Source organism: Populus euphratica, unplaced genomic scaffold, assembly GCF_000495115.2.
Source record: "Populus euphratica unplaced genomic scaffold, PopEup_1.0 scaffold270.1, whole genome shotgun sequence".
Classification (NCBI taxonomy): domain Eukaryota; kingdom Viridiplantae; phylum Streptophyta; class Magnoliopsida; order Malpighiales; family Salicaceae; genus Populus; species Populus euphratica.
Window position 1 is genome coordinate 258,888 of NW_011500151.1, and position 26,502 is coordinate 285,389.

Below are 26,502 nucleotides of genomic sequence, written 5' to 3' on the forward strand. Positions count from 1 at the left end.
GTCGACGATTGTGGTTGCACGCACTTTGAACAGCCTACCAATGACATGAATGTTTGCTCTCATGAGTCTGCCGCAGCTAGTGGAACTTGTTGTTCCAAACCTGATGAAGCTTGTTGTGGAGAACCAAGCAATATGATGAGCAAACCAGCAGATTGTTTGACTGCCAATGAGGTCTCTGCTAGATGGCCATGTGATGTTTTGCATAATGACTGTCTAAAGTGCAAATTTTGGTTGATTCCAATTTTATGTCTTTTCATTCAGAAGTTTGACTTCTGTAGATAACAACAGGAGGTGCACACTGAAGGTTGTCTTGGGTCTGATACTGGGAGCTGTCTGCAAGGGCGGGAAAATTACAAAATGACATCTGAATGCTGTAGAAATCATGTTTCTGATTCCAATGGAAATGTAATGGTGTTTAGTTTGTGTAATTTTATCACCAAGTTTCTTTCCTCCTTTGTTTATAATTACTTTCTGCTTGCTGCTAGAATTAGGAATGGATTTCTTGCACAGAATTTCTCTTTAAGTCATCTTTTTTTTTTTTCTCGTGCCATGTGCCAAAATTTACTTTCTTGCACATTACAATGTACATTCAGGTCCCGTCATCACATCATGATTGGCTGGATCCATCACTTCAGTTGCGTGTTCCGATGGTTGATGTTGATAAGGTATTTGGCTATCTTGTTGTAGAAGCACGCTTTATGAGCTTTGCTACTTCTATTTGGTAAAATGTGTGAGAAATCAATGAAATTTTCTATCTTGATTCAAATTTTAATGAGGTCACATGTAATTGACATGGCTGCCCAAGGTCACTGTTTCTTACCCTATACTGGTTTGATGAATCTGCAAATTTGGGTCAGAACATTTCAACATTGGAAATTATTGTTTGGGGGAATCAAGATGGATTCTTGATTGATAATGATGAGCAAAAACTGATGCATTTTTCATGTCTTTAGCATATAATGGATGGGAAATATGAAGAAAGAAAATTGCATCTCGCACAAACAAGATGCCTTTGATGTGTTGTTTGTGGAAACTTTATGGTTATAAATTAATGCTGCCATTTTTCGGTCATTTCATAGGTCCGTTGTATAATAAGGAACATAGTAAGAGACTGGGCAGCAGAGGTAATGATGCTTCATTGCTTTACTGTTTCTAACTCGTCATCTATGATTTTTGAGCCAAGGCTTACATGTTCCCTCATTCCTACACTGATGCAGGGACAGAGAGAACGTGATCAGTGCTACAAGCCTATTCTCGAAGAGCTCAATTCTTTATTCCCTGATCGTTCCAACAAGAGGTACATAATTTCCTTGTATTGTGTTTTTCATTTTGGGAATGCAATTTCATGCTTGGCGACTGTGAAATAGAGAATGATGTATACTCTCTTGTGGGAATAATGTTTTTTCTACTATAAACCATAAATTTCATTGTACAGTCCTCCTACTTGTTTAGTTCCTGGTGCTGGTCTTGGACGTCTGGCCTTGGAGATTTCATGTCTGGGTATGTATTAAAGATGCGAAGTTCTTACAAATTCTACCTTGGCAACTTTAGGTTGAGCCTAACACTTATCATATGATAATGAAGGTTTTGTTAGCCAGGGAAATGAATTTTCATACTACATGATGATATGCTCAAGTTTTATTCTTAACCAGTAAGAACTTTTTAACAATTTCTTGCTAATCTTATTATATCTATCATCCTGACAGTGATGCAAGGTAATCTGCAAAAGATTCACTTTCTCTCTTTCTTATTGTATTAGGACCGGGACTGCAGGAGAGTGGACTATATATCCTTGGATCCATAGCAATTGCAATTCACTTTCAGATAGTGACCAACTCCGTCCTGTTTCAATACCAGATATTCATCCAGCAAGGTATTCAGGCTGCACTTCATGTTGTTTCACCTTCAAAATCTTTACGGAAAATTTTTTAACAGTTACCATTTGCTGTTTTAGTTTTAAATCCTTATTGACTTTCATGACAAGCAGTGCAGGGATTACTGAAGGTTTCTCCATGTGTGGCGGTGACTTTGTTGAAGTGTATAGTGATCCAAGTCAAGTAGGTAGGAGAATTTATTTCCTTTTAATGTTTCATGCTACAACTAATAGTTGGAACTTTAGGCCACTGAAGTGGGAAGATAATAATTTAATATATTTTGTTCCCTGCTAAGGAAACTTTTATTTATGCAATATTGATTTATTTTGCAGAAAACTAGAGATGGTATCATAGGCAAAGTTATTAACCCCGGTTTGGCTCGGCCCATGACCCAGCCCAAGGCTCGAGTCTATGGGTTGGTCAGGTTAACTTGGGTCAATCAAAACGACATAATTTAAATTTTTAAGCTAAAATGACATTGTTTTGATCTTTTTTTTAAAAAAAAAGGGTCAAAACAAGTTTTGATCAGGTTGACCCACTTAGTCAACCCTGTCAACTTTAGGTAGGGTTTTTTTTTCCCTCCCAACTGGGCTAAGGAGCAGGTTGCTGGGTTTAATAACTGTGATCATAGACACATATTATTCCTGCAACATTATTGCATTGAAGTGAATTCTTATTGAGAGTACTTGTATTACATGCAGGAGTTTGGGATGCAGTTGTCACTTGTTTTTTTATTGATACGGCACACAATATTGTTGAATATATTGAAATCATATCAAGGATTTTGAAAGATGGGGGAGTGAGTTCCTTGAAGCTGTTTGAATCACTTTGTACCTTTTCCTTTAGCTTCACCTTGGAATTAGCTCACTCAGTTTGGCGATGACAGGTTTGGATAAATCTGGGACCACTACTATATCATTTTGCCGATATGTACGGACAAGAAGATGTAAGCTTCATTTTTCTCCAATATACATTTGTAACGAAGTGTATTAGGTGCTGATTTGATGTTGGTTTCTTCTCATTGTATTTATTCCTTTTCCTTTAGGAGATGTCCATTGAACTGAGTTTGGAAGATGTAAAAAGAGTTGCGCTAAATTATGGGTTTGAAGTTGAGGTAATAATCTCAACTCCAAATATTTTTGGTTATCTTGCATGAGTGAATGCTTTTCTTTGCTGGCTATATCTCTTTGTAATTTAAAATCATACTGTTTTATTCATGGGCTGCAGAAGGAATCAACAATTGAGACGACTTACACTTCAAATCCTCGAGCAATGATGCAAGTAAGCTTCTCAGACTGATGTTGGGAATTCCCTAATTATATGTTTTCTTCTCTTGCTTTGTTAATTTAAAAGGAGAAATAAGGGGGTGGGGAATGAGCAGCTAATCCTGTATATCTCTCCCTCGAAATATTAACCTTGCAGTATTTATAGAACGACCAGTGTCAATTGCAAGTTATTAAGGGCTAAGATGGAGTTTAAAAATGTTGAATTAAAGACTCGAGAGGCTTGCAGTTGTGGCTAACAAGTATGAATAACCAATGTCCATACCTGTGTCCAATGTTCAGCAGTCCCAAGCATGCTATTCATCTTATCTTTCTTAGCCCAATGACAGCCACTGAAATCCCTTTTGCTAATCAAGTCTGATTTTTGTAGTCGTAGAATTTACTTTCAGCTCGTGCTGGCCTGGTATTTGTGAACATATTGATATCATCTTTTTCTCAGAATCGATACTTCGCAGCATTCTGGACAATGAGAAAGAAATCGGTGGAGAAGCATTCTACATGAAAAGGAGCCATAGAGACGCATTTTGCATAATGATTACCTGCCTATATATTATGCAGTCTGCAATATTGCTCCCTCGTAAAAGCTGCATAACCGAAATCAGTAGTTCTATTGTATTTCTAGAAAATAATACAGGGTTTACAATTAATTTATCTATGCATCGAATTGTTGTCTGATAGACACGTTTATTTCTTTATGGTGCCAAGTTTCCTGGTTTGTGTCCTCAAATTCTGGTACAGTGTTAAGAGATTAATCACCATTGTCACGCTTGATTAGAGAATTACAGGTTTACAAGCTTACAAATACTTGGACCATGGGACTGGACAAGACAAGAAGACCTTACTTGTACTTGTGTTTGGCAGATGAGACAAAGGCAGTTCCTTCAAAGACATTGAAACCCCTGGGTTAAACTGGATGTTAGAAAGAAATTCGACCATAGGCAATGAATCGAATGTTCTAGGCATACGGTTCAGCATCGACTGTGCTTTACTAGGGATTGAAGAAGGCCTCCTCGCAAAGGACACCTTCTGGTGTTGTAGCTGACACCTTGCGTTGTTAACAAATAGTTACCTTTAACAAAATAACAACCATGATATCATCTTCCATGTGCCAACTATGTATATATTCTCCGACCTCCAAGCGTATCTCACCAAGCATAAGCAAGTACTCCACCAGGCAATCGTCTATGCCGCCTTTATCTTTCTTGGTCTAGAAGTAGCACAATGAACCATGGTTCCAGCCCAAGGACTCAGACCAGATGTATTTGAATGTGACCGTGTTGCTATGGTTCTTAGAGAGTGCTACCATTACTTGTGAGGCATTGATCCAAAGCCATCAATATCAAGCTGTAATGGAGCTAAGATGATCATGAACCTGGCTTCTAAACCAGATGAGAAGCCATTGGGGTGCAAGAGTTACAAGGAAGCATATTTCTACACCGATAACTCCAGGGAAAATACCATGTTGGAGCTTTCCAAAGAGTGTAATCTGAACGTGACTCCATTAAACGGTGATATCTGTGGCAGGTAATTTCTTCAAATTTTTATTTTTATTTTTATTTTTATTTTTATTTTCATCACCATATATTCCCGTCGAGTGATTTTTTAATTTGTAAGTAGCATTTGATATATCAGACTGGACATGACAAAATAGGGTATCTTTACTTCGACCAACAAAAAAAGTGTTTCTATCATCACTCATAGCTTTAATTTTGTCCGCCCTTCTATAAAAGAGCCAACATTGCCTCATCTCGTTCATCTCATCCCATTCAATCTCATTTCCTAACCAAATGTAACAACTAAAATTATAGGTTAGGATACGGCTTTTAGACCCCTCTCGACTCGAAGAATGTTCAAGGAAAAAACCTAGATCACTAGATCAATTATTTTAATTAAAAAAAGTGTCATTTCATTTTTTTTTTAAATTATTAAAATTAACTTCAAATAATCTTTAATTGTTAATCAGATCATTAAAAATATAATGAGCTCAACTAAACTTTATCATATTACTTTTTTTTTTTATTAACTTGAAAGATGACCCAAATGAGGCTTCAAATCACAATTTTTTCCGAGATTAATAACTATGGGTTGGGGTCCTTAAAAAACGACCAAGATGATATTGAATCCGTGAGGCCGGAGCATCTACCTAGAAGACACTTTTTGGATTTAATCAATATTCTCATATTTCAACGAAATTTTGAACATTTTTAGTGATCCACGGTGATCTGTTCTCTTAAATTATTTGCCAAAGAGGCCTAAGGTATGACCCAAGGATTCTAGGGCCTGGACAGGTCTGCGTCCGAGCTTAAAGCATGGGTCTTAGACAGGTCAGAATATAGGATCAGGCTTAGGTGAAAATGTTCCGGCCCAGGCTTGTGATCAGTTCTGTTCTCTACCAAAATTCGAATGGCACAATCAAGGAGTGACTTTCTTAAACTTTAGGATATGGGGCAATAAATGTATTATTAATATCCAGATTAATGAACCACCTTCTTTCTTTTATAAATCTATTTATGTAACTCCACCCTATTGTAACATAAGATATTGGTATTTGCATAAAGTAAATATAATTTAAAAATCATATATTTCTAGAGTCAATAATTTTTTATCTATACTCCGAAGATTAGCTATATGATTATAGCAGTATTATCTAGTAATAGATTTATTGAATTGAAATCATGTAATCAATGCAGCTGAAACTGGTAGAAGATACTCAAATTATATCAAATGAAAAATAAATTTATCACAGATTGATGGTATGACTTACTGGAATCTTCAATTTATAACACATTTACAATGGATTAGGAGTTTGTGTTCTTAAATCTTACCTCCTTTTCCTTTTCGTCCATATTTTGCTGGGATGTGCAAACCACATCATGTCTTGAACTCTGAGATTTTTTGCAGAAAAATACTTGATATTGGCTCCAGTCTTAACCACTTAACCCTTGGATAGAAAAGGCACTTATTCTGTTTCTCTATCCTCACTAGCAACACTAACTGGGTGGTCCTCCTCAACAGCTTCTACCAGATCTTCATCAACATTATTGTTCTGATCATCTGCATAGGCCTGTGAACTTACAACCTGACCCGTCAAATCTTTATGTTTCAAATTTCCTATCATAACACAAGGATAGTATATAAGTTAGTTCAGCTATAGTTATATTTTTGCCAACTAAAGAAATATCACCAATAAAATTCTGTGTATAACAGCCGGAATGTCATTTATAAGAAGCCATGTAAAGGCTTACAACACAAATTCATGCTCTCCAATGGTTGTCTAAAAGCTTCATCCGACCACTCGTTTCAAATTATGAAACTTTTCATAAAATATGAGCACTCCAATTCATCTATGATGTCAATTTGTAAATAAAGTGACCATTCATCAATTTCAAATCAAATAGTTGTTTTCAAATTGATGCAATGTGTTAGGGAGTTGTGTTTGTGTCTTAGTACACGGGAGTTTACACATAAGGATGGACACCACCTCTAAACTAAACACCTAGACGGTAGTGTTTCTTTTTACACATAAGGTCAAGGGCTCATTTTGTATATGTTTCTTACCAGGTCAAGGGCTCATTTTGTATATGTTTCTTTTCCCGTTCCTTTTTAATACGAGATAATTACTATTTACATGTGTGTTGAAAAATTATATAAATAATAACTTAAGCTATTAGATTGATCAAACAATCACAAGTTCGAATCTCTCAATTCTCATTCTATTTAATAAAAATTAAATATAAAATAGTATGAGTCTGCATAAGTTTCAAATTCAAAAAGCTTTCATTTGAGAAAGTGTGTTGGAAAATTATATAAATCATATTTTAGAATCACATCTAACAGTTTAACTTATTTGGTTGAAATGATTATTTGACAAGGTGCACCCAACAAATCTTCTTCTTACATGCAAGCCCAACCCATTGAACACAACTCCATTCTTTTTACATGCAAGCCCAACCCATTAAACACAACTCCACCTCCAGTGGAAGCAAACAAAGTCATTGAAAAGCAAAATCTTTGGTTATGATACCAATATTTTATAGAGCTGCCTATGCTCGAATAGACTCTTGGGTTGGAGGTGTTGTTCATCCTAACGTGTAAGCCCTAGTGCTTGCATGCCCAACACGGACACAAAGGCCATGCATCACCCCTAACTCAAGCAGACTTTTGGGTTGGAGGTGGTGACTATCCCTGTGTGTAAGCTCTCATGCTGTAGGCTCATGCATCTCCCTGAACACAGGCAGCTCCCTAACACAAAGTCTCAAATTTCCAACCTTAACTAAGGGAAATCAAACTGCCCCGGCCCCTGACCCTCATTCTAAGAATTGACCAAGTAATTCCAATAGAAGCTCGGGGTACATACTGCTGCTTGAACTGCTCAATTAATTAAAACAAGATAAACCATTCCAAGGGGAAAGTTAAAACGATATCCAAGTTCCAGGGTGGTTAAATTTTAAAACTTTTGATTGACATTTTAGTTACAAGACCGAATTAGCCAAATAACTTCCAATTGCCCAATTAAAGTTGTGTATATAGTTAACTAGGAAAGAGCTTTAGATGGGATTCTGACAGCTTAGTTGATGTTTATTGCAGATGTTACTGAATTCTGGAAAATGCTATAAGGGTATATAAATTAAACAATTATAAAACTTCCATACCCATCCAAAAAGTGCATCCACTTGATGTCAAGTGAAGAAGAGCCTTGACGCGGAACAAAAACCGTTCCATTGAACGCTTTGTAGCAGGAATTTTGCTAGTGATAGCTGTTTGTTTCGAGCCCTTCACAAAGAGCAACAAAATTCAGACTGATCTTATGTTGCAAGATTATTGACTCAAAAATAGATATGAACATGGCAAACTGACCTTTGCTTCAGAACATAGAGTCTGTATTGTTCTTGTGGCCTTTTGAAGCTCTGTTACCTAAAGGAAGCACAAAGGAGGAGCTTAGCACCAATCTAAGATTTTTATAGTAATCACCCACCTTTGAAGTTGTTCAGTGGACCTGATCTTACCAATTGGATTATGAGTTCATTGTGTGTTTGAAAGTGAGCCTGTAAGAAATCAAAAACTGTTTGAAGGTTTAAAATTCAGTACTCCAAGCAACTACATCTCAGATTCTACTGCAAAAAGAAAGCGTCACAGATATACCTTTTAGGAAGGAGTCCACAAACTTCCCACCATACTTGACAGACATGGCACGCACAGTCACCTGCCCCATTAATTTAGCATGTCAGCCATTTCCCACTTCACATTAGAACCTAAATATTAGCAAAGGCCCTCCCCGTTTCTGCTTTCCTACCTTGTCATGAGTTCTGCACAAGTTAACTAGTGATACGACAACTTTCACAGATTTCTGTATTTTGATCAAATGCTTTTCAACAGCTTCAATCTGAACAGCAGCTCTGGGTTTCATAAGGAGAGCAATTTCCTTAACCTAATCACAAGACAGGAAAGAATAAGAAGCTAAAATCTAATTCCAGGTGAATTTTTCTCTATTTCAATCTTATGTATTTAAAACTCACCAATTTGTTAATAATAGCGATGTTCCCTTCATGCTGCACATAAAACCACCTTATGTAAACATTTCCAATTAACAACAGAAACATTAGATGAAATCTACAATACTGCTACCATTGGAAACCATACCAGCACCCGGCACCACACAACAAATGTTGCATTGCATAGAGTTGGGAAACCATCATGATCATCTTCTACTGTTGTTCCGGATGAAGAAACCTAGTAAGAAAGTGAATTCCATTTACAGATAACTTGGAAAGCAGCAAAATCATGTTGTCTGGTGCAATGCAAAGTTGGACATTCCATCCATGTTTCAAGCTAGTCAGTGTTTTATCCTAACTGTTTCAAATTCAGGTTCCAAATTCCAAACGGTGAACTCTTAAAAGAACTCTTAAAATCACACTTTCAACTCCAAGTTAGAGGGATAACAATTTTACTATCTAGAAGGACATTGTACTAGGATGGTCAGATGCAAAGATAATGAGTTAGCAGAAGATAAGTATAGAATATATTCACATACCGTAGGCAAAATAGAGCAGGCAAGCTTATCCAACAAATCAGATTTAGATTCACTATTCTCCAGGTAAATCTGCAAAATCTTTTGTACAATTTCCCCCTGACAACATCAGAACATTAAGCGTCATCTAAGCATATTACTTGTTACATTAACTATTAAAGACTACTGAAACAAAGAGCCAAATTGCATGAGATAGATGGTCATACTTTGTTCTTCCAACCATTCTCAAGATTTTCACTATCCCAGTTGTGACTTAAAAGCTTCTGGGCAGAAGTTCCAAGTCTGCTGCGCAAGTTTGGAAGGATCCTGTGAATAGATGGTGAGTGTATACCTTTACCATTAGTCTCCGATTTATCCAGTACAGTCTGGACAGAGGTTACAACTGATTCTAGGGTACTAAGAGATTCTGAGGCCAGCATAAAGGAAAATGAACATGCTGCAAGGAGAAGTAATTATAATTACAAAGGATAACTCTTGACCACATTATACACCGCTTCAAAACAAGATAGAATCTATACCCATATCTAATGCATCTTCAATAAATGATGAAGCTCCAAGATACAAATATTCTATTGTCCCAGGTGAAGGGCTGCACGGTAGGCCAGAAAACACATTCTCGGATATTTCTCTTGGTTGAAAGGCTTCAAGAAGATCTGATAGAACTGATTTGTGCATTTGAACGTCAATAAGGTTTAGCATCTGCAAATAGGAAAAGGGCAGAAACGAGTTTGAACAATAGAAACTCAGAAAGGTTGCTTGCGTTATTTTCAAAAGAAAAAAAGAATCAATTATGTATTGGTGACTGGTCTGAGAGAGAGCAAGAGTAAAAAAAAAAAATACCTTACTAAAACTATGAAGTACTTCTTTAAATACCAAAGTCGAAACTACAGATTTTGAAAACACAATACTGGCTACTTCTGGATTTCCAGCAGAAGCAGAGTGAACATTCCAGTGATCTTCGCAAGTTCCATCACCTGCAAAGAACATGCTCTTAGATAACAAGAACACAGTACCATTTATCCAACCAAATTAAGCAGCATAAACTAACCTTCTTTAAGAACAAAAATGGCATTATCAAAACGCCTTCTCAGATTTGGAAAGAGCGGCCTAACATTGCTCAAGAACTCTTGCAAGGTCATTCTAGTAAAACCTGCAGGAGCACTCAAGCATGTGGCCAAGAATTGTTTTCGCGGAGGCATAAAGTAATCCAGCTTGCTGTGAAGATCACGCAAAAGGTATAGATAGAGGGGTAACTAGCACAGGAAATAAATCATTGAGCATGTTTAATGACATTAATAACCTATTGAAAAAAACAAATTACCACAATCTCTGTACAATTAGATTTGTACCTCAACTGCAGGATCATGGCAACAGGACTTTTGATTCTGCATAAGAAAAGACACATTAAATGAGTTCCAACAGTGCTTGTTTAAATATACTACACATGTATTAAACAACAGCATGAGACTAGATTAGAAACCAAGATGCTGACTTCGGATAGAAATTATCATGCCTCGTGAATGAACACCCTTCCAAGGAACAAGATGGAATGGGAATCAGAGTGTGGGACTGTGAGCGAATACCAGCATAACACTCTAACACAGTAATATTAGTCTAGAAACTCTAGAGAGAGAGAAAATTGAAGAAAGGATAACACATGCAGAAGACCATCCATCTCATGAAACAGATAGATGTTTGATATCATATGTAATATCTAATTTAGTAACATTCTTGCATACAAGTGCTTAAATAAGTTGAAATAAAACCATTCTCCTTTACATTCCTTCCAAGTACAAAATGCAATTTCAGAACAGACAAACTGAATAAAACGTTGAGAAAAATACCATTCCACAAGATCCTGCAGTTGATAGCCTACATATGAAATGGAAATCCCACAGCAAGCAGCATGTAAAAACTAAATGAAATGAGAATCATGATTTTCAGCAGCATTATTGTGTACTCACATTTGAAAACATCAAAAGGGAGTAACATTGGACATGGAGCTGCCTGAATTTAAATCGTTGTGCTTCTAGAGCCTTGGCAACTGCAGAAACTTCTAAACTTATTAGCCCAGTTGAATTACAGGAATCTTGATCTGCAGGAATAAATGTTTGGCCCTTTGAAGATTGACTAGTAGAATCCTCATTTGAGACATCTTGGCTTGTTACAGCTCCTGCTTTCCTTAACACATCCAATATTGTTGGCTGCTGGTGTTTACCATTTGGATCCGAACTTGATTCTTTTGATGTCTTTTTATGTCTTCTCTTCTTTGGACAATTGTTGTCTTGTGTTTTCTTATGTTCGCCGTTTTTTTCTAAATGTACCCTATTGTTAGCTTTGTTTAAAAGTAAAGTTCCAGAATTATCAACTTGAAGATGGAGCTCTGGCAGAGACAGGGGATGGCATTTGATGCAGTTGTTTAGTAAAGTTTCCAGAAATCTGCATTTCAATATTATTCTCATCAGTGCAAAGTTAACATAATGCTTTCAGAATGAAACTGATAAAAAACTACAATAGAAAATTGCATACCTCCTGGCATGAATCAAATACACTTCGACTAGTAAGTGGGACAGTCATTGGTGTAATAAGAAAATGCAGTTGTAACAAATGATGTAAAGATTCCAGTTTTTTACCTCTAAGTGTATGGAATGCCTAGGATTGCTTGCATGACTAACTATAGAAATCATAGTCAACCAAATTATTGATCAAGTAAGAGCTATCCCTTTTCTAGGCTTTCATCTGTCACTTTACAGTGTGCCTTTATTACGTCGTTCTTATTACTGTTCACAGAACAGCATTAAAAAGGCCAATCCACCTAGGGTGCTATTGTGGAACTGTACAGAGAATTACACCAAGGCTTTAATGTAAAAAGATGTGATTAAAAATGGCATATGAATAATCAAGTAATTGAGAGCACTAGAGTTTACACTAAGTTCCTGAGTCGCTTCAATAGCTTGACAATTATATCCATTTTTGTAGTCTGACTGGTGCATTCAAATCTTCCAGTAACTTGTGTGCAAAAGGCATTGAGCTACAAGCAAAATTGTATACATTACAGAACAGAACATTTAGAAAATTATTCAAAAAAAAACTGGCTCAGCCCAGAAGATGACAATATCAAACTAAAAAAATATTACCAGTTCCCTTATCCAGTTTGCCGCATAATAAAGAGAAAGGCATACAATCTGTTTCTGCTTATCTGTCAATGATTGCCAGCCTGCTTCAGAAAAGTACTGACATTGCACAAGATACAGGTATCAGCAAATCGGTCAAGACCAACAGCATTGCCAAACTATGTAAATGTACAAAGCTGAAGGAAATCACAAAGTAGGTGACACAGTGGCAAAGGTCATCAGAAGTTCCAAAGTATCAAGCGTCAGGAGCACTATGTGTACTGCTTGCTCTGGACACAATGAGCTACAAAGATTTGCTAGATACCACTTTCGAAGCAAAGCACTTCAAAACCTGTTCAATGAAACCATGCTTTTTCCTGCTTGACATAATATTCTAGTTTTTTTTTAACTTCCTTGCCCTCCTTGAAACATGAGCAAAGGCAAAAAATTCTGCTTGTACTTAAAACAACGCTTGGATGCTAAAATAACCAAAATCCATACATATGAAGAAAGAATTGCTTCTCGATGATGTTAGTAAAAGCATCTCCCTGGCCTCACCTTAGAGGAGGGAAGGTGCAAAGGGCAGCCAAGTAGTGCATCAATTCCACCAAGAGATCCCTGATTTGTCAATCTCTCAACCTGAAAGACCAAAAAGAAAACATCCATGTGCTTCCTTCTAAACTTTTAGTTCTAATGCCTAAAGTCCAAGAACTTACAGTGGATAGTAAGAGGAAGTTAGCAGGAAGGACTTGCAATGAAGACGTAGACCTGGGCAGAACAAGCTTGTAAGCCAACAGGCACAAACATTTAAACAAGTACTAAATAAAAGGGCAAGGACGGCCAGAACATTACTGCAAGGAAGAGGACGACAATGACAAAATGCTCAAACAAATAGGAGATATGTCACCATCCAGGTTCATCCACAGTTCCCCTGTAAAAGGAAAGTTATACATGTCCTGATTTCCCATTAACTTCAAGGGAAAAAATATGAGAAATCAAGAAAGAGATTGCAATGCTAATTCACCTTCTAAACCACAATATGAGTCCTCGCCTGGCAATTGTCCACCTTGGAGATCAGATAGAAACTTAGACTCAAACTCTCCAGCATGTTTGCCAACCCTACGAAATACATACAATTTTCTCCAATATAATCAGGCATTTGATACTGTTTTAAATGACTGACAAGCTTAGTTTCCAGAATTATGTGGTTGTAGTCACTGACCATTCTACAATTTCTGGCTGAAGTTTCTTATGAAGCATTATTGTAGTCAGTTCATCATAAAAGAGAACCAATGGTAAGCACAACTGCTTGCAAGAATCCAGAGATGTTCTCAAGAGTTCCAAAGCCTCCTCACAGTTAGATTTCTGTGCAAGTAACATTCAATAACGGTGAATAGGCATTCTGGAATAAAAAATCTTCATTAAAACATGAGAAATTAAACATAGTAAAAAAAAAGATTAATTTCCTTTGTAACATAGGAAAGCATTGCAAATTCAATAGCAGGGGAGCAAACATGGAGCATTATTTACAGTTGGAAAAAACATCAGCAGCAAATAAATAAGCAGCCATAATCTTGCAGTGGAGGAAACAGTGAATCCTACCTGAGAAGGAGACGCCCCGGTAGCATTATTTATGTCTCCAAGACAAGAGACTACTTTCAGAGTCCCGATTAGGCCCATCTTTTTGTACTTCATATCTGGATGGCTGACCTATCCAATATGAGTCATGACAACCAAGAGAACATGGATAAAGACTAGAGGAAATTTGTAAGCAGCTAAAAGGGGACGGAAAGAGAAGGATAAATGAAAAAGGTATGGAAAATACCTGCTTTCGGATTATCATCAACAGTTCATCTGCAATTGAAGATCCAGAACAATATGTCCTAGATCGAGCTGCCAAAGCCAGCTTGCTGAAAACTTCATAAACCTGCACCACAGAAAGCTAGTGAAACTGGCACAAACTATCAGCATTTCAACTTATAATGCCAAGAAAAGAAAAAATCTACAGACCTTGTGTAGATGTTCCATGCAAAATCCTTCCAAGTAATCCAGTATACCTAAGGCAGAACATTAAACACATCAAGAGAAATCAGCATCTAGTAACAGCATATATTCATGTGACACAAGAGTGGATAAATACCATTTATATGAGCAGAAAGTGGAATCAACTCCTGCGGATACTTGGAGGCCAGCAAAGCCAAGGTGTTTAGAGAAGAGTTTACTTCGAAACTAACACCAGATCCAACATGAGTCACAAGTGCCCCAAGAACCTGCAAAAAAGCTGGAATAAGACTTCCCACGGTATGCTTTTCAATTACTAAATCACTGGCAAGAAATATTTCAGCAGCCTACTGACCTCTTGTCGAAAATAAGTATCACCAAACTCTCCAAACAAGCAAATATAAATGTGAATGCCAAAATCCCTTGCTTTTTGTTCTTTACATGCCAATAAGTGCTCAGACAATGAAAGAAACCACGGAAAATAATCCTAGTCAATAAACATAAGACAGAAATCAAAAGGAATTCCAAAACCATTCCTTAATTCTGATCCTAGCTTGTTAATGTGAAATGCTTCTTCATTCAAAATGACGGCAGCTTATACCTGAACCAGTTCTTTGTTGCCACAAATACACTGGTCAATCATATCTTCCCGAATACAACTTTCAACAATTTTCTTCTTGAGAATCTTCTCAACACTCTTTTGCATGGACTTGCCATTCATGTATATCAATATAAGAAGCCATATGTCTATGACCTTGTGATCCTGAGGTTTCTCAACACTACTCAATTCTTTCAAAACCTCCTGACACAGCATCTAAACAGCAGCAAATGGAACAAGGTCATATAGACAAATAGCATACACATATGCTTACATTGGCAATACTGCAAAGGAAACTTACATTCTTAAATAAAAGACTTGATCTCAAAGCATCAAGAATAGACGCCTCCGTATTATCCACAAGTGACTTCCCTTTAAGTTTCCGCTGCTGACTTGAACGAGAACTATTCGACATTCCCACAAATTTTAGCTGCTGACGAATCTGCGATATTATTCTTCGAACATTTTGAGGTGTAGCCGAAAGCAATAAAAAACTAAGCAAATTCGGAATATGCTCCCCATCTATTGTCCTAATACATGATAAAGCTGTCGAAATAACCTTCAAAACAAGAAATTATCACTATCAAAACAAATCAAACAAAAACATAAAATGCTCAATCCCAAGCCTCTATTTCCCAAAAACATAACAATGCACCTGTTCTTGCAACATTTCATCCAGATTAAGATTCGAAAACGCATCAAGCACCGGCACAATGATCTCAGAATCCTCCTGTAGCATTTGGTCTAACGAATCAACGACAGCATTATTACTACTTTGATCACCGATGATCTCCGGCAAAGAACCGATAATCTCTTTCTTCAAATGTAAAGGACAGATTGAAACAACTTGCAATAACTTATCCGTGAATGTATTAGGATCAACAACAAAATCAAGCCACCGGAATTGATCAATTATCACCCTGGCTACATCATCTTCGAGCGACAGTGTTGTTCTAGAATCTACGGAATTCGTGTCGAAATATTCCGGAAGTTTCTCGAGGAGCATGATCTGGAGTTCTAGCTGAATTGCTGGAACTAGCAAGAGCTGCCTTACTAAGCTCTCACTTCTCTTGGCGCCAAAACCATCTCGTTTCGAAAATGCAAGAACCCTGATTAATTAACATTAATAATAATTAAAACTTAATTAAATGTTAATGACGTAATTAAGGGCACCACGGTGGGGCCCACGCAATCGCACAGGAACATTCCAGGGAGCTTTTTATTTAAATCGTGAAATAAAGCAGAATTTGTGAGTGAACGAAACTGACCTGCGGAAGTTCTGTTGAAGATTAATGTAAGAGGAGAATCCGGAAAGGAAATCGGAGCGGAGAGCAGGGGCGGTATCGGAAGAAGAAAATAGACGGTTGAGATGGTTCCGGAACTTATGATGATCAGAAGGAAGGCAAGGTGGACCTGAAGGATTGATCAAAGTACAGCCAGCATCAGCTAGAATCGACACCAATTTATCAACGGATGATGACGATGAGGATGATGATACTTGATTGTCCTCGACGGCTTCGTTTTGAGATTGTGGTGGTTTTTCGGTGGTGGTAGTGGAGGATTTGGGGATTTTCGGTTGTGGAAATGGAGGAATAAAGGTGGAAGGTCGTTTCCGGGAGGAGTTTTGTTGGTGGAGGAAAACCATTTTGGTGGCGGACGAGAAGACGTTTGGTGGTTTAGGGAGAGAGAAGGGAATTTGGATGTGCAAAACAAAGTGGCGCCAAATTGTTAAGGAAGAAACCGCTCGAAATTATTCAAAGGCTGGTTGGTTTAATTGGTCTTAATGAGGTTAGGTCCGGCCCATGTTAAGTGATAAAAGGAAGTAGTTTCCATAACACTTTCTTTTTTTTTAATATATATATATATAGACACACACTGTTTGGTTTAATTGGGCTTGATAATAATTGGTCCGGCCCATTTTTAAGTGATAATGGGAAGTTTGACATCGGGATAGCTTTGCTTTAAAAAAAAAGTTTTAAGTTTTTTATTTAAAAAGAATTAAATTGATGTTTATAGATTTTTCCATATAGTTTTAATATATAAATATTAAAAAATATATTATTTTACTATATTTTTAATTAAAAAAATATTTTTAAAAAATATTTTACACCATGGTGCAATGTTTACAGGTAAAGGGATATCCTATCTATCTCTATATCCAAATTCATTGCATATTTTACTTCTTTTTTTTCCATCTCCATCTTCCTGGGAACAAGAACTTTGACTACAAGGCAAGGTAACCACTTACGGTCTCTGATCAACCTTTTGGAAAAATGCTCAAGGTTTTATATTAAAAAAAGACACCATCAGATCATATAAATTCATATGAACCGTTCAAACTATTAAAAATAAATAAATAAATTGGGTGATTTCTTTTAATTTAATTTGAAAAATAAAAAAGAAAATTGAGAGGGAAACTTTTTAGTGACTTGTCCAATAAAAATCGCCATCCACTTTAGAAAGTTACTTATTTTTTAAGAAAATAATTATTTTCAATAAAAAATTTTGTAAAATAAAAACGCCTCTGGTTATTATTAAAAAACCTCGTGATTTTGTGTTGTTATTTAATGAGTTTCAGTTAATACAATCTATTTTTTAATTAATTCCAATTATTTTTAGAATATTGAAATTTCTTGTTGTTTTATTGTTTCTTATTATTTAGTTTTAGAGAATATGTCTTTATCTTTTTATTTTTTTAATTGTCTCTACAATGATATTTCTCATAAAAAAATTATTTTTATCTTTATATATACAACCAATAAATCACATAAGAAATCGACACTTCAATCATGCGTAAATAACTTTTCGTTCACATAGCCACAGATTCATGTTGTCTACTTGAATATGATATTGTTTTTCATAATATTTTGGTATTTAAAATATATTAAAATAATTTTTTATATTTTTTACATCACATATCAAAATAATTTAAATATATTAATTAATTTAAAAAAATAAAAAAACTGGAAAAATGTGTTACCGCACTTTCAATCCGTACCTTAATCATATTCTCTTAATAAATTTGATGTCACATCTTATATTTAATGAAAGGTACGACATTGTATAGTCCACGACAAAAATCGTAACGGCTGTTTGGCCATCGTACAAGAATCTCTATCTACATCAAATTAAATGCATTGATGGACAGGGTATGGCTCCATCCCTGGGATAGATGCACGCGCGCTTTTTTGATGCACGCGCATGTCTAGCCATTTCTACAGGTGAGCAGTCATTTTCAAAAACTACATCACAGAAAAATACCAGTCAATACAAGATATACTAACGAGCATACACTTGCATGTTGGAAATACAAGGGAAGATACGCATACTTAGATTTAATCTTGCTATACAAAAAAAAAATATTAAGAATACCGCCAGACTGTTTAGTTAAAAGAAGGAATTGAATTTCAATCCTAAATTTTTTTATGAATTCTAATCCTGGGTATTTAAAAATATTAGTAACTAAAACCAACAAAATAAAAAATCATCAATAATAACAAAGAAAAAATTACAAAAATAAGATATTTTATTCGATTGTATTTACTAAACTTATTATTTAAATAAATAAAATATTAGCAACTAAAAGAATCAAAATCAAATTAAACATAAAAATCAAATCAAATTAAATGTTTAGGAAAAATTAAATGAAATCAGATGTTAAGGAATGAAATTGAAAAAAAAATTAAATTTAAAACTAAAAATTAAAAGAATTAAGACCAAATTTGATATAAAAATAAAAATAAATGCTTTGGGATTGAATTGAACAAAAACAATTCAATCAAGAAAATGATTCAAAACTAAAAAACAGTAATTAAAATAATAAAAATTAATTTTAAAAAAAAATTAACAAAATTAAACCAATAGGGATAAAATAAAAAAAATCTAATTATAAATAATCAATGCAAGTAGAATAATTGTGATTAATAAAAAAAAGACTAGATCAAAGAAAAATAAAATTAAATATGTAAAATAATTTTTTACATTGCCAACACCCAATATAAAAAAGAAAAAGAGAAAAAACCCAATCTATTAATAACCAGCAATCATGCGCCGTTGGAGAAGGTAGAGGGTGCTGAAAAAAAATCAAATGATGCGATGAAATGATAATTTATGTACTAATATAATATAGCATTTGATATTATTTTTTTTTTCATGATTGTTGCAATGATACGATAACTAGATTCAATGTATGATGGAGAGTATTGTATGGATTGTTTTTAATAATATTTTTTATTTAAAAATATAATAAAATAATGTTTTTTTTATTTTTAAAATCAACTATTTAAAATGATATAAAAATATTAAAAAAATAAACATTTATAAAAATATTGTCAAACTACACTCCTAAACAGCAATTTAATTGTTAGAAAACAATAAAAACAAAATTAAACAACCTCGTTCATTCTCGCAGAAAAAGAAAAAGAAAAAGAAAAGCCCTCTTGTATTTGTTTGAAATTAAATTTCGCATAATCCACCTGTCAAACATGTTGTAACCCAACTCATGACAACCTCACCTGACATAATTATTACTGACTTGATTGACGTTTGTTTTTCCTACCAATCAAATAGGGCTAATATTTTATTTTTCTTATTGATTTTAGCATGTAAAATAAAAATAAAAAAATAAATTTCTTTAAATAAAAAATAAGTTATTTTAAAAAAAATTTCTTTAAATAAAAAATAAGTTATTTTAATTTAAAAAATAAAGTTTGAAACGTAATGTAAAAAAACCATGATTTATTTAACATATTATCCAATTCTCAGTTTCATCCTAGAATTAGAATGCCTTTTCAATTGGTCCTAGAATCTCAAACACTTCTCGATTGGATCTTTATAGAGATATATCTATTATTTGTATTTTCTGTCAAAGTTTCTTGAAAATGCACCGTTTTGTTTCATTATTTAAGCACTGAAGGACCTAAATGCCACTCACAAGTTAGCTGCCGTCAAATATTAACAGCCTCATAAATAATAAAAGATGACAAATAATAATAATAATATATTATTATTATTGATGATGATGAAGATGGTGGTGGTAGTATTTCTCTACTAAGATTTGAAATTAGGAAGTCAAGAAACGTAACAAACTTTCTTTCTTAATTATTAAGTCTATCTCCTAATTTTTTTTTTTATATATGTACCCAGGGGAGAATGAACGGTCACAAAGCTATTGATATTTTTTAACCTCATTCGCATGAACGAAAAATCTTACAGAATCACGTATTTTAATACCGTCAATGCCTTGCTTAGATCATGATAGATGCTGAACAGTTTTTAATTATAGCCACTTGATTTTTTTTAATGGTAAGTTTAATTGTTTTTGTTGAGCTTATTTTTATATTTTAAAAATATTTTTAAAAAAATTAAAAAAAATTTATTTATTTATTTTAAATTAATATTTTTAGATTGTTTTGATATGTTAATATTAAAAATATTTTTAAAAAATAAAAAAAATTATTTTAATAAATTTTTAAATAAAAAATATTTAAAAAATAACCACAACCACATTTTTAAATAAATTTAAATAAAAATATATGAAAATGAATAATTAACTGTTTGAGAGTCTTTTTATTTTAGAATATTAAATTAATATTTTTAGTATTTTTTTTTTTTTTTTAAAAAAACTATAGGGTACCAAACAAGCATATACGCAACTTAATATTTCAGCTACTAAAATGGGTTGTCACTTTCCCATAACGCCCCCAGCTACCTTCTCCTTCTCTTTTTCCAACCATTAAGCTCTTCTTAAATCAATTAGTTATCATTATAGTCAACATTTCAGGGATATCAGGTGTTAATTAACAAGTGCGGTAGGAAAGCATGACTTGCTACAGCAGGCAACAAGCAAGCACGCAGAGTCCATTGCCAAGAGAGAGAGAGAGAGAGACAGAGAGAAAGCGGGCATAGAGAAAGTAGTGGAGGATGGGATCCAAGCAAGAAGCTAATTACTTGCCTCATATAGTTTTGATCCCGTGTCCACTACAAAGCCATATAAAAACCATGCTTAAATTGGCAAAACTTCTGCACTTCAAAGGTTTTCACATAACATTTGTCAACACAGAGTTTAACCACAAACGTTTCTTGAAATCAAGAGGCCCTAATGCCCTTGACGGCTTGCCCCACTTTTGTTTTGAAACCATCCCTGATGGCATCCCTTCTTCAGATATTGATGCCACGCAAGAAATAGATTCTATTACAGTTTCTGTTCAAAATAATATGTTAGCTCCGTTTAAGGAACTTCTTGCAAAACTTGTGAATCCTCCGGTGACTTGCATAGTTTCTGATGCTTTCATGCCGTTCACCATCACAGCTGCTGAAGAAGCTGGACTCCCAGTTGTGATGTTCGTCACCATGTCCGCATGTGGATATATGGGATACAAACAACTTTATGGACTCAAGGAGAAGGGCTTCGTTCCACTTAAAGGTACTTTTATTAAAGGATTTTTTATGAGGTCTCTAGTGTTACAGTGTACAATTCCACAATCCTTTTCAGTTTGTTTATAAGAGCTTTAGAGTATTTCTTGTGTTCTAAGCCTAAGGTGATGAGGCTTTTGTACACGGATGTTTGGCTCTGTCCACCCTCCCATGGTGGATAGTTTTGTGTGCTAGAAACTAACTTTGATGAGCTGTGTTTTTACAGATGAGAGTTATCTAACAAATGGTTATCTTGAAAACACAATTATAGAAGCGATTCCTGGTATGAAAGCCATCCAACTCAAAGATTTTCCATTTATTCGAACAACATGTGAAAACGACCTTTCATTAAACTTTGTAATTGGAGTTGCTGAGACTTCTGTTAGAGCTCAGGCAATTGCTTTTCATACTTTCGATGCATTGGAGCTAGATGTTTTGGATGGCCTTTCCACTATATTTCCTCGTGTTTATTCCATCGGTCCATTTCAGTTACTTCTCAATCAAATTCAAGATGATGGTTTGAAGTCTATTGGTTACAATCTATGGAAGGAAGAGAGTGAATGCCTCCAATGGTTAGACACCAAAGAGCTCCAATCAGTGGTCTATGTGAATTTCGGAAGCATAACAGTGATGACAGCTGAACAACTGGTTGAGTTTGCCATGGGGTTAGCTGATAGCAAGATCTCATTCTTGTGGATTATAAGGCCAGATTTGGTTATCGGTGACTCGGCAATTTTGCCAGCTGAGTTTGCAGTGGAAACTCAAAAACGTGGTTTCATAGCTAGTTGGTGCCCACAAGAGGAAGTACTAAACCATCCATCAATTGGAGGATTTCTAACTCACAGTGGTTGGAATTCAACTGTTGAAAGCTTGTGTGCTGGGGTGCCCATGATTTGTTGGCCTTTTTTTGCTGATCAGGCAATAAACTGTAGCTATGCTGGCAGTGAATGGGGAGTTGGCATGGAGATTGGTAACAAAGTCAAAAGGGATGAAGTGGAGAAGCGTGTAAGAGAGTTAATGGAAGGAGAGAAGGGTGAGAAAATGAGGGGAAAAGCCATGGAGTGGAAGAAGCTGGCTGAAGAGGCTGCTGCCCCTCATGGTTCATCATCCATTAATTTAGACAAGTTCATAAATGAAATATTACAATCCAAAACTACTTCTTAACTCACGATCTTTTTGAAAAATACTTTTGTAATTACATTTTATGATTGTTTGTTGGCGAAAAGAACAAAATCAAGGCTTGTGCTAGTTGTGTTGATTGTGTAAGGTGTGTGTTTGCAGGATCCGTTTGCATGTCTAGACCATGTATTGAAACAATCCAAATGGGGTAATCGCAACAGACTCGACTGTATTTAGCGATTACTTAAGCAATCTATAAGATAATTCCTATCTAAGGGAAAAAAAATAGCTTCAAACTCTCTCTGCAATCTTCATGGTCTATTTACTGCTTGTTTGATATCCCGAGGAATAGCATAAGAGGAAGAGCTACAGACACATCAAAGTTCTCTTGATAGCTAAAATCTCCTCTTCATTGGACTTCCTAATGCCAGTGGAAGATGAAAAGATGCAAAGAAATCGACCATGATACCAGACGAGAGGGCTGGAATTTCAGTGGAAATTATAGTCAGGGTGGATGATGGGAATGGAAACGTGAAAGATGGAAAATGTAGGATGGATGATGTTAACCCTTTAGAGATATAGAAAATCACCACTCTAAGGAGGAAGAACAAGGATTAAACTCGCAAATCTCAATGATACAGTCTCACCACCAAGAGATTAGAATTTAGGACAGTTCACTCAATGGAATCCACCAAAGAGATGAACTCACTTCGATTTTAGCTTCAACAAATTCTCAATCTATACGTTGCTGATACCAAAACTATTTATACTTGGAGCAATCCCTCCAAGCAAGGATATCAACAAAACAAGAAATCTACACCTAGACATACTTTTTCTTCAAGCTAGGAAAACAACAACAAAGAAAATCAAGAACAGAGTCTTTAACACAAAATCTGTCACTATTCATGGGCACCTCCCTCTAGTTCGCCTATGTTGCTGTTTTTGTTAACTAAAAACCCTCATGGCATAAGTGAGTTGGAAATAAGATTGTCAATCCTGCATTGAATGTTTGTTGACAAAGAGGGGCAGCCTTGCAAGAATACGGTGGTAGGATTTTCGATTCTGCTGTTTCCTTTCATCAGCCTGCGCACTTGTCAGAGAAATGGGCATGACTCTTTGTTGGAAGCTCCAAATCATGCACCGTTTGATGCTTTGAAAACTCGACAATCGACATAATAGAGCTTTCTTAGGATGTATGGTTGGACTGAGTTAATTAAATATGATTTAATTAAAATATATTTTAAAATTTAAAATATAATTAATATATATATTATATTTTTAGATTTAAAAAAATCAAGTAAGGATTTGATTGATTTAATATATATAATTATTATAAATTAATATATGAATATTATTAAAGAAAAAAATTGATATTTTATTAATTTATATGATTTTTAAGATTTTTTTATAAATAGTAAATTATACATTTTATTTTTATAAGTTTTTATTTGTTAGATAAAAAAACTACATAAATATAAAATTAGAGCTAATACTCCAAGTATAACAATTTTTCTTTTTTAAATAGAGTTTTATAAGATTTCTGACATGTGTATAAATTATTATTGGAAACCTGATAATTAAATGATTTATGATTTGTAACAATTTAATTTTTTAAAAATTATTCAAAACAAAAAAAATCAAATATTTATATAATAAATCTTTAAATAATTCTGAATCTGCCTAATAGGGTTCTAAAAATTCCCAAATAGTTTTTATTGTGTACATGATATTAAAAAATAATTAAATTTACGAATAATCCTAGGGATTTCCGAATAATTGGATTCCTATTGCCACCTTGTAGTTACTCCTCAAACAAATTGATGAAGATGGGTTGAAGTCTATTGGATACAGTTTATGAAGAGATGAAAATGAGAGTCTTCAATGGCTGGATACCAAAGAACCTAAATCAGTAGTGTATGTGAATTTTGGAAGCATAATAGTGATGACAACAGAACAACTAGTTGAGTCTGCCATGGGACAAGCAGACAGCAATCACTCATTCAACTAGTTGAGTCTGCCATGGGACAAGCAGACAGCAATCACTCATTCTCGTGGATTATTAGGCCGATTTGGTCATTGGCGATTCGGCAATTTTGCCTGCAGAATTTGAAGTGGATATTCAAACACGTTGATTTATTGCAAGCTGGTGTCCTCAAGAGGGAGTGCTCAACCATCCATCAGTTGGTGGATTTCTAATTCATAGTGGTCGGGGTTCGGCTATTGAGAGCTTATCTGCAGGAGTTCCGATGGCGAGTTGGCCATTCTTTGCAGGCCAAAAATTAACTGTAGATAAACTTGCAAAGAATGGGGAGGTGGCATGGAGATTGATAATATTAATGTCAAAAGGGATCAAGTAGAGAAGCTTGTCATGCAAATAATGGAGGCAGATATGGGTAAGAAAATTAGGGAGAAGGCAATGGAATGGAGGAAATTTGCTGAAAGAGGCAACTATTCCATATGTTTCATCATCTATTAATTTGGACAATTTGATTAATGAAGTGCTCTTGTCAAACAATTAGTTTCTTATTATGTATTAAAAGCACGAAGTAACCATGAATAGATTTTAAAATTCTGTTAGGAAATAAGAAAAAATAAACTTTACTCCCCTCTCTTAAATTAAATTAAATGTTGCATCACATTTGTCACGTAGTTTTTATATAATTAGAATTTTGACCAGCCTAACCGGTTAATCTTAGACTTATGAACCAAGTTTGAACCTAGATCGAGTTTTATATCAAACCGGATGATTGGATTAAACACAATCATCTTTACAAATCCACCCTTAACTGAATCAAAACTTGTATGAAACGTAGTTTGGATTTTTTTAAAAGAATTTCTACAACAGCACTGTTTTAGACCGACCTGAATTGACTCATCCAAGACATGAACTTTGAGATACAGTCTCACCATGAACAGTTAGGACAATCAGGTCAATGACAAGTTAGTTCAAGATCAACCATGTATTTTGAGAATCTAGGCAAGCATTTATTTGGAAAAGGATCAACTAGGACAGAAACATCACGAAATTGCAAGGAAAAAAATTAAGAGAAGGTTTCACGAGGAAAGAGGGTTGCAGATATGAAATCTGAATTTATTATCTGATAATTCAAGTATATTATGGCTCTTTGTTTTAAGAGATTTACAAGATTTTTAAGCACGCCAGGAAAAATCTACCTCCACTTGTAAACATCAAGGAATTCAAAATTATAAAGGGAATAAATAAAAAAATTGAATTAAAACATAAAATCTGAGAAAAAAATAATAAAAATAATTATTACTTAAAACATGATTTTTAAAGATCTAATACTCCATTCAACATCGTAATAATGGCAATAAGAAAACCATTTATAGAATCACTTGTAAAAATTTAAACTTGATTTAATGATTAGATTTTTTATTATCATAGTTTTAAGGGGTAACTAATGTTAGTGGTTTTAAATCTTTTGGTCGACTTAGTTCTATTCCAGTTGTCTAAAGAATATGTTATGTCATTATTATTATAGTTTAATTGGATCAGGTTTTTATTTAATAATATTAAATCATCACCTAAATATTTAAAACTATTTGTATCTATAAGCATGGCTACATCATCAATGCTAAAGAATTATTTTTACTCATTTTAATTCTTGGTTGTTGGGATAATTTCAAGGTATTTTAAGTTTATAAATGAAGTTATTGAAGTATTTAAGGTATGTTTTTGATAATTTCAAATAAAAAAATAGTTGAAAATAATTTTTTATTGTTTAAAAATTAAGAAACCAAATTCAGCTATTTTTGTTAGTCAAAATCTTTATTAATAAACAATATATCATTTGTTTATTAAAACTAGATAATATATTATCTATTTAATTAAAAAAAATAAAAAAAATGCAATAAGGTCATGTATGTAGGCTTGGTCCAGACTTTTTTGTATCAAATCAAATGCTTAAACTCAACCCTTAGGACTCCACACCTAGTTTTTTTTAATGCAACTCTTTGGTTTTTTTAAAAAGATTTAATTAAACTATATTCTAAATAAAATAATTGAGATCATATTTAAAAAATTATTCCATTAAATACCATTCAATTTTAC

At 34.4% G+C, this 26,502-nt stretch overlaps 3 protein-coding genes across 6 annotated transcripts in view; 2 read left to right on the top strand and 1 right to left on the bottom strand.

Annotated features, from left to right (window-relative positions):
* The window catches only part of LOC105110956 (UPF0586 protein C9orf41 homolog), an 8,687-nt gene extending 4,751 nt beyond the window's left edge, over window positions 1-3,936 (top strand). For 2 of the 4 annotated variants that reach the window (XM_011006170.1, XM_011006172.1), the window contains exons 13-18: window positions 1,988-2,061; window positions 2,576-2,673; window positions 2,761-2,820; window positions 2,920-2,988; window positions 3,102-3,155; window positions 3,597-3,936. In XM_011006170.1, the coding sequence (XP_011004472.1) occupies window positions 1,988-2,061; window positions 2,576-2,673; window positions 2,761-2,820; window positions 2,920-2,988; window positions 3,102-3,155; window positions 3,597-3,659 (418 nt within the window). In that variant the 3' untranslated portion in view covers window positions 3,660-3,936. Of the gene's footprint in view, window positions 1-45; window positions 172-288; window positions 406-593; window positions 666-1,079; window positions 1,125-1,217; window positions 1,298-1,435; window positions 1,501-1,584; window positions 1,652-1,759; window positions 1,874-1,987; window positions 2,062-2,575; window positions 2,674-2,760; window positions 2,821-2,919; window positions 2,989-3,101; window positions 3,156-3,596 lie in introns of all 4 variants that reach the window. The other 2 variants (XM_011006169.1, XM_011006171.1) reach the window with 2 other exon arrangements.
* A 1,918-nt stretch (window positions 3,937-5,854) lies between these two features.
* LOC105110958 (fanconi anemia group D2 protein) lies at window positions 5,855-16,606 on the bottom strand. Its single transcript, XM_011006173.1, has 31 exons — window positions 16,166-16,606; window positions 15,553-16,006; window positions 15,199-15,456; window positions 14,901-15,113; window positions 14,655-14,786; window positions 14,439-14,568; window positions 14,309-14,355; window positions 14,124-14,225; window positions 13,901-14,008; window positions 13,521-13,663; window positions 13,323-13,417; window positions 13,151-13,229; window positions 13,015-13,066; window positions 12,857-12,937; window positions 12,323-12,418; window positions 12,113-12,216; window positions 11,150-11,624; window positions 10,535-10,570; window positions 10,234-10,438; window positions 10,026-10,159; window positions 9,704-9,884; window positions 9,392-9,621; window positions 9,189-9,284; window positions 8,798-8,887; window positions 8,674-8,706; window positions 8,451-8,585; window positions 8,300-8,360; window positions 8,164-8,219; window positions 8,015-8,071; window positions 7,810-7,930; window positions 5,855-6,268 (listed from the first exon to the last, which is right to left on the bottom strand). Exons 1-31 carry the CDS (start codon window positions 16,540-16,542, stop codon window positions 6,117-6,119), a joined length of 4,533 nt encoding a protein of 1,510 aa, XP_011004475.1. The 5' UTR covers window positions 16,543-16,606; the 3' UTR covers window positions 5,855-6,116.
* A 4,020-nt stretch (window positions 16,607-20,626) lies between these two features.
* On the top strand, window positions 20,627-22,559 carry LOC105110960 (7-deoxyloganetin glucosyltransferase-like). Its single transcript, XM_011006177.1, has 2 exons — window positions 20,627-21,321; window positions 21,538-22,559. Exons 1-2 carry the CDS (start codon window positions 20,820-20,822, stop codon window positions 22,473-22,475), a joined length of 1,440 nt encoding a protein of 479 aa, XP_011004479.1. The 5' UTR covers window positions 20,627-20,819; the 3' UTR covers window positions 22,476-22,559.
* The last annotated feature ends 3,943 nt before the right edge of the window (window positions 22,560-26,502 follow it).

Coding starts and splice junctions, on each gene's coding strand:
- LOC105110958 (XM_011006173.1), bottom strand. CDS start 16,542: ATGGTTTTCCTCCACCAACAAAACTCCTCCCGGAAACGACCTTCCACC. Junction 13,067..13,150: donor TTGTCGTCCTCTTCCTTGCA/GTAATGTTCTGG, acceptor TGTTCTGCCCAG/GTCTACGTCTTCATTGCAAG. Junction 10,571..11,149: donor CCCTTTTGATGTTTTCAAAT/GTGAGTACACAA, acceptor TTTCTTATGCAG/AATCAAAAGTCCTGTTGCCA.
- LOC105110960 (XM_011006177.1), top strand. CDS start 20,820: ATGGGATCCAAGCAAGAAGCTAATTACTTGCCTCATATAGTTTTGATC. Junction 21,322..21,537: donor GGGCTTCGTTCCACTTAAAG/GTACTTTTATTA, acceptor GTGTTTTTACAG/ATGAGAGTTATCTAACAAAT.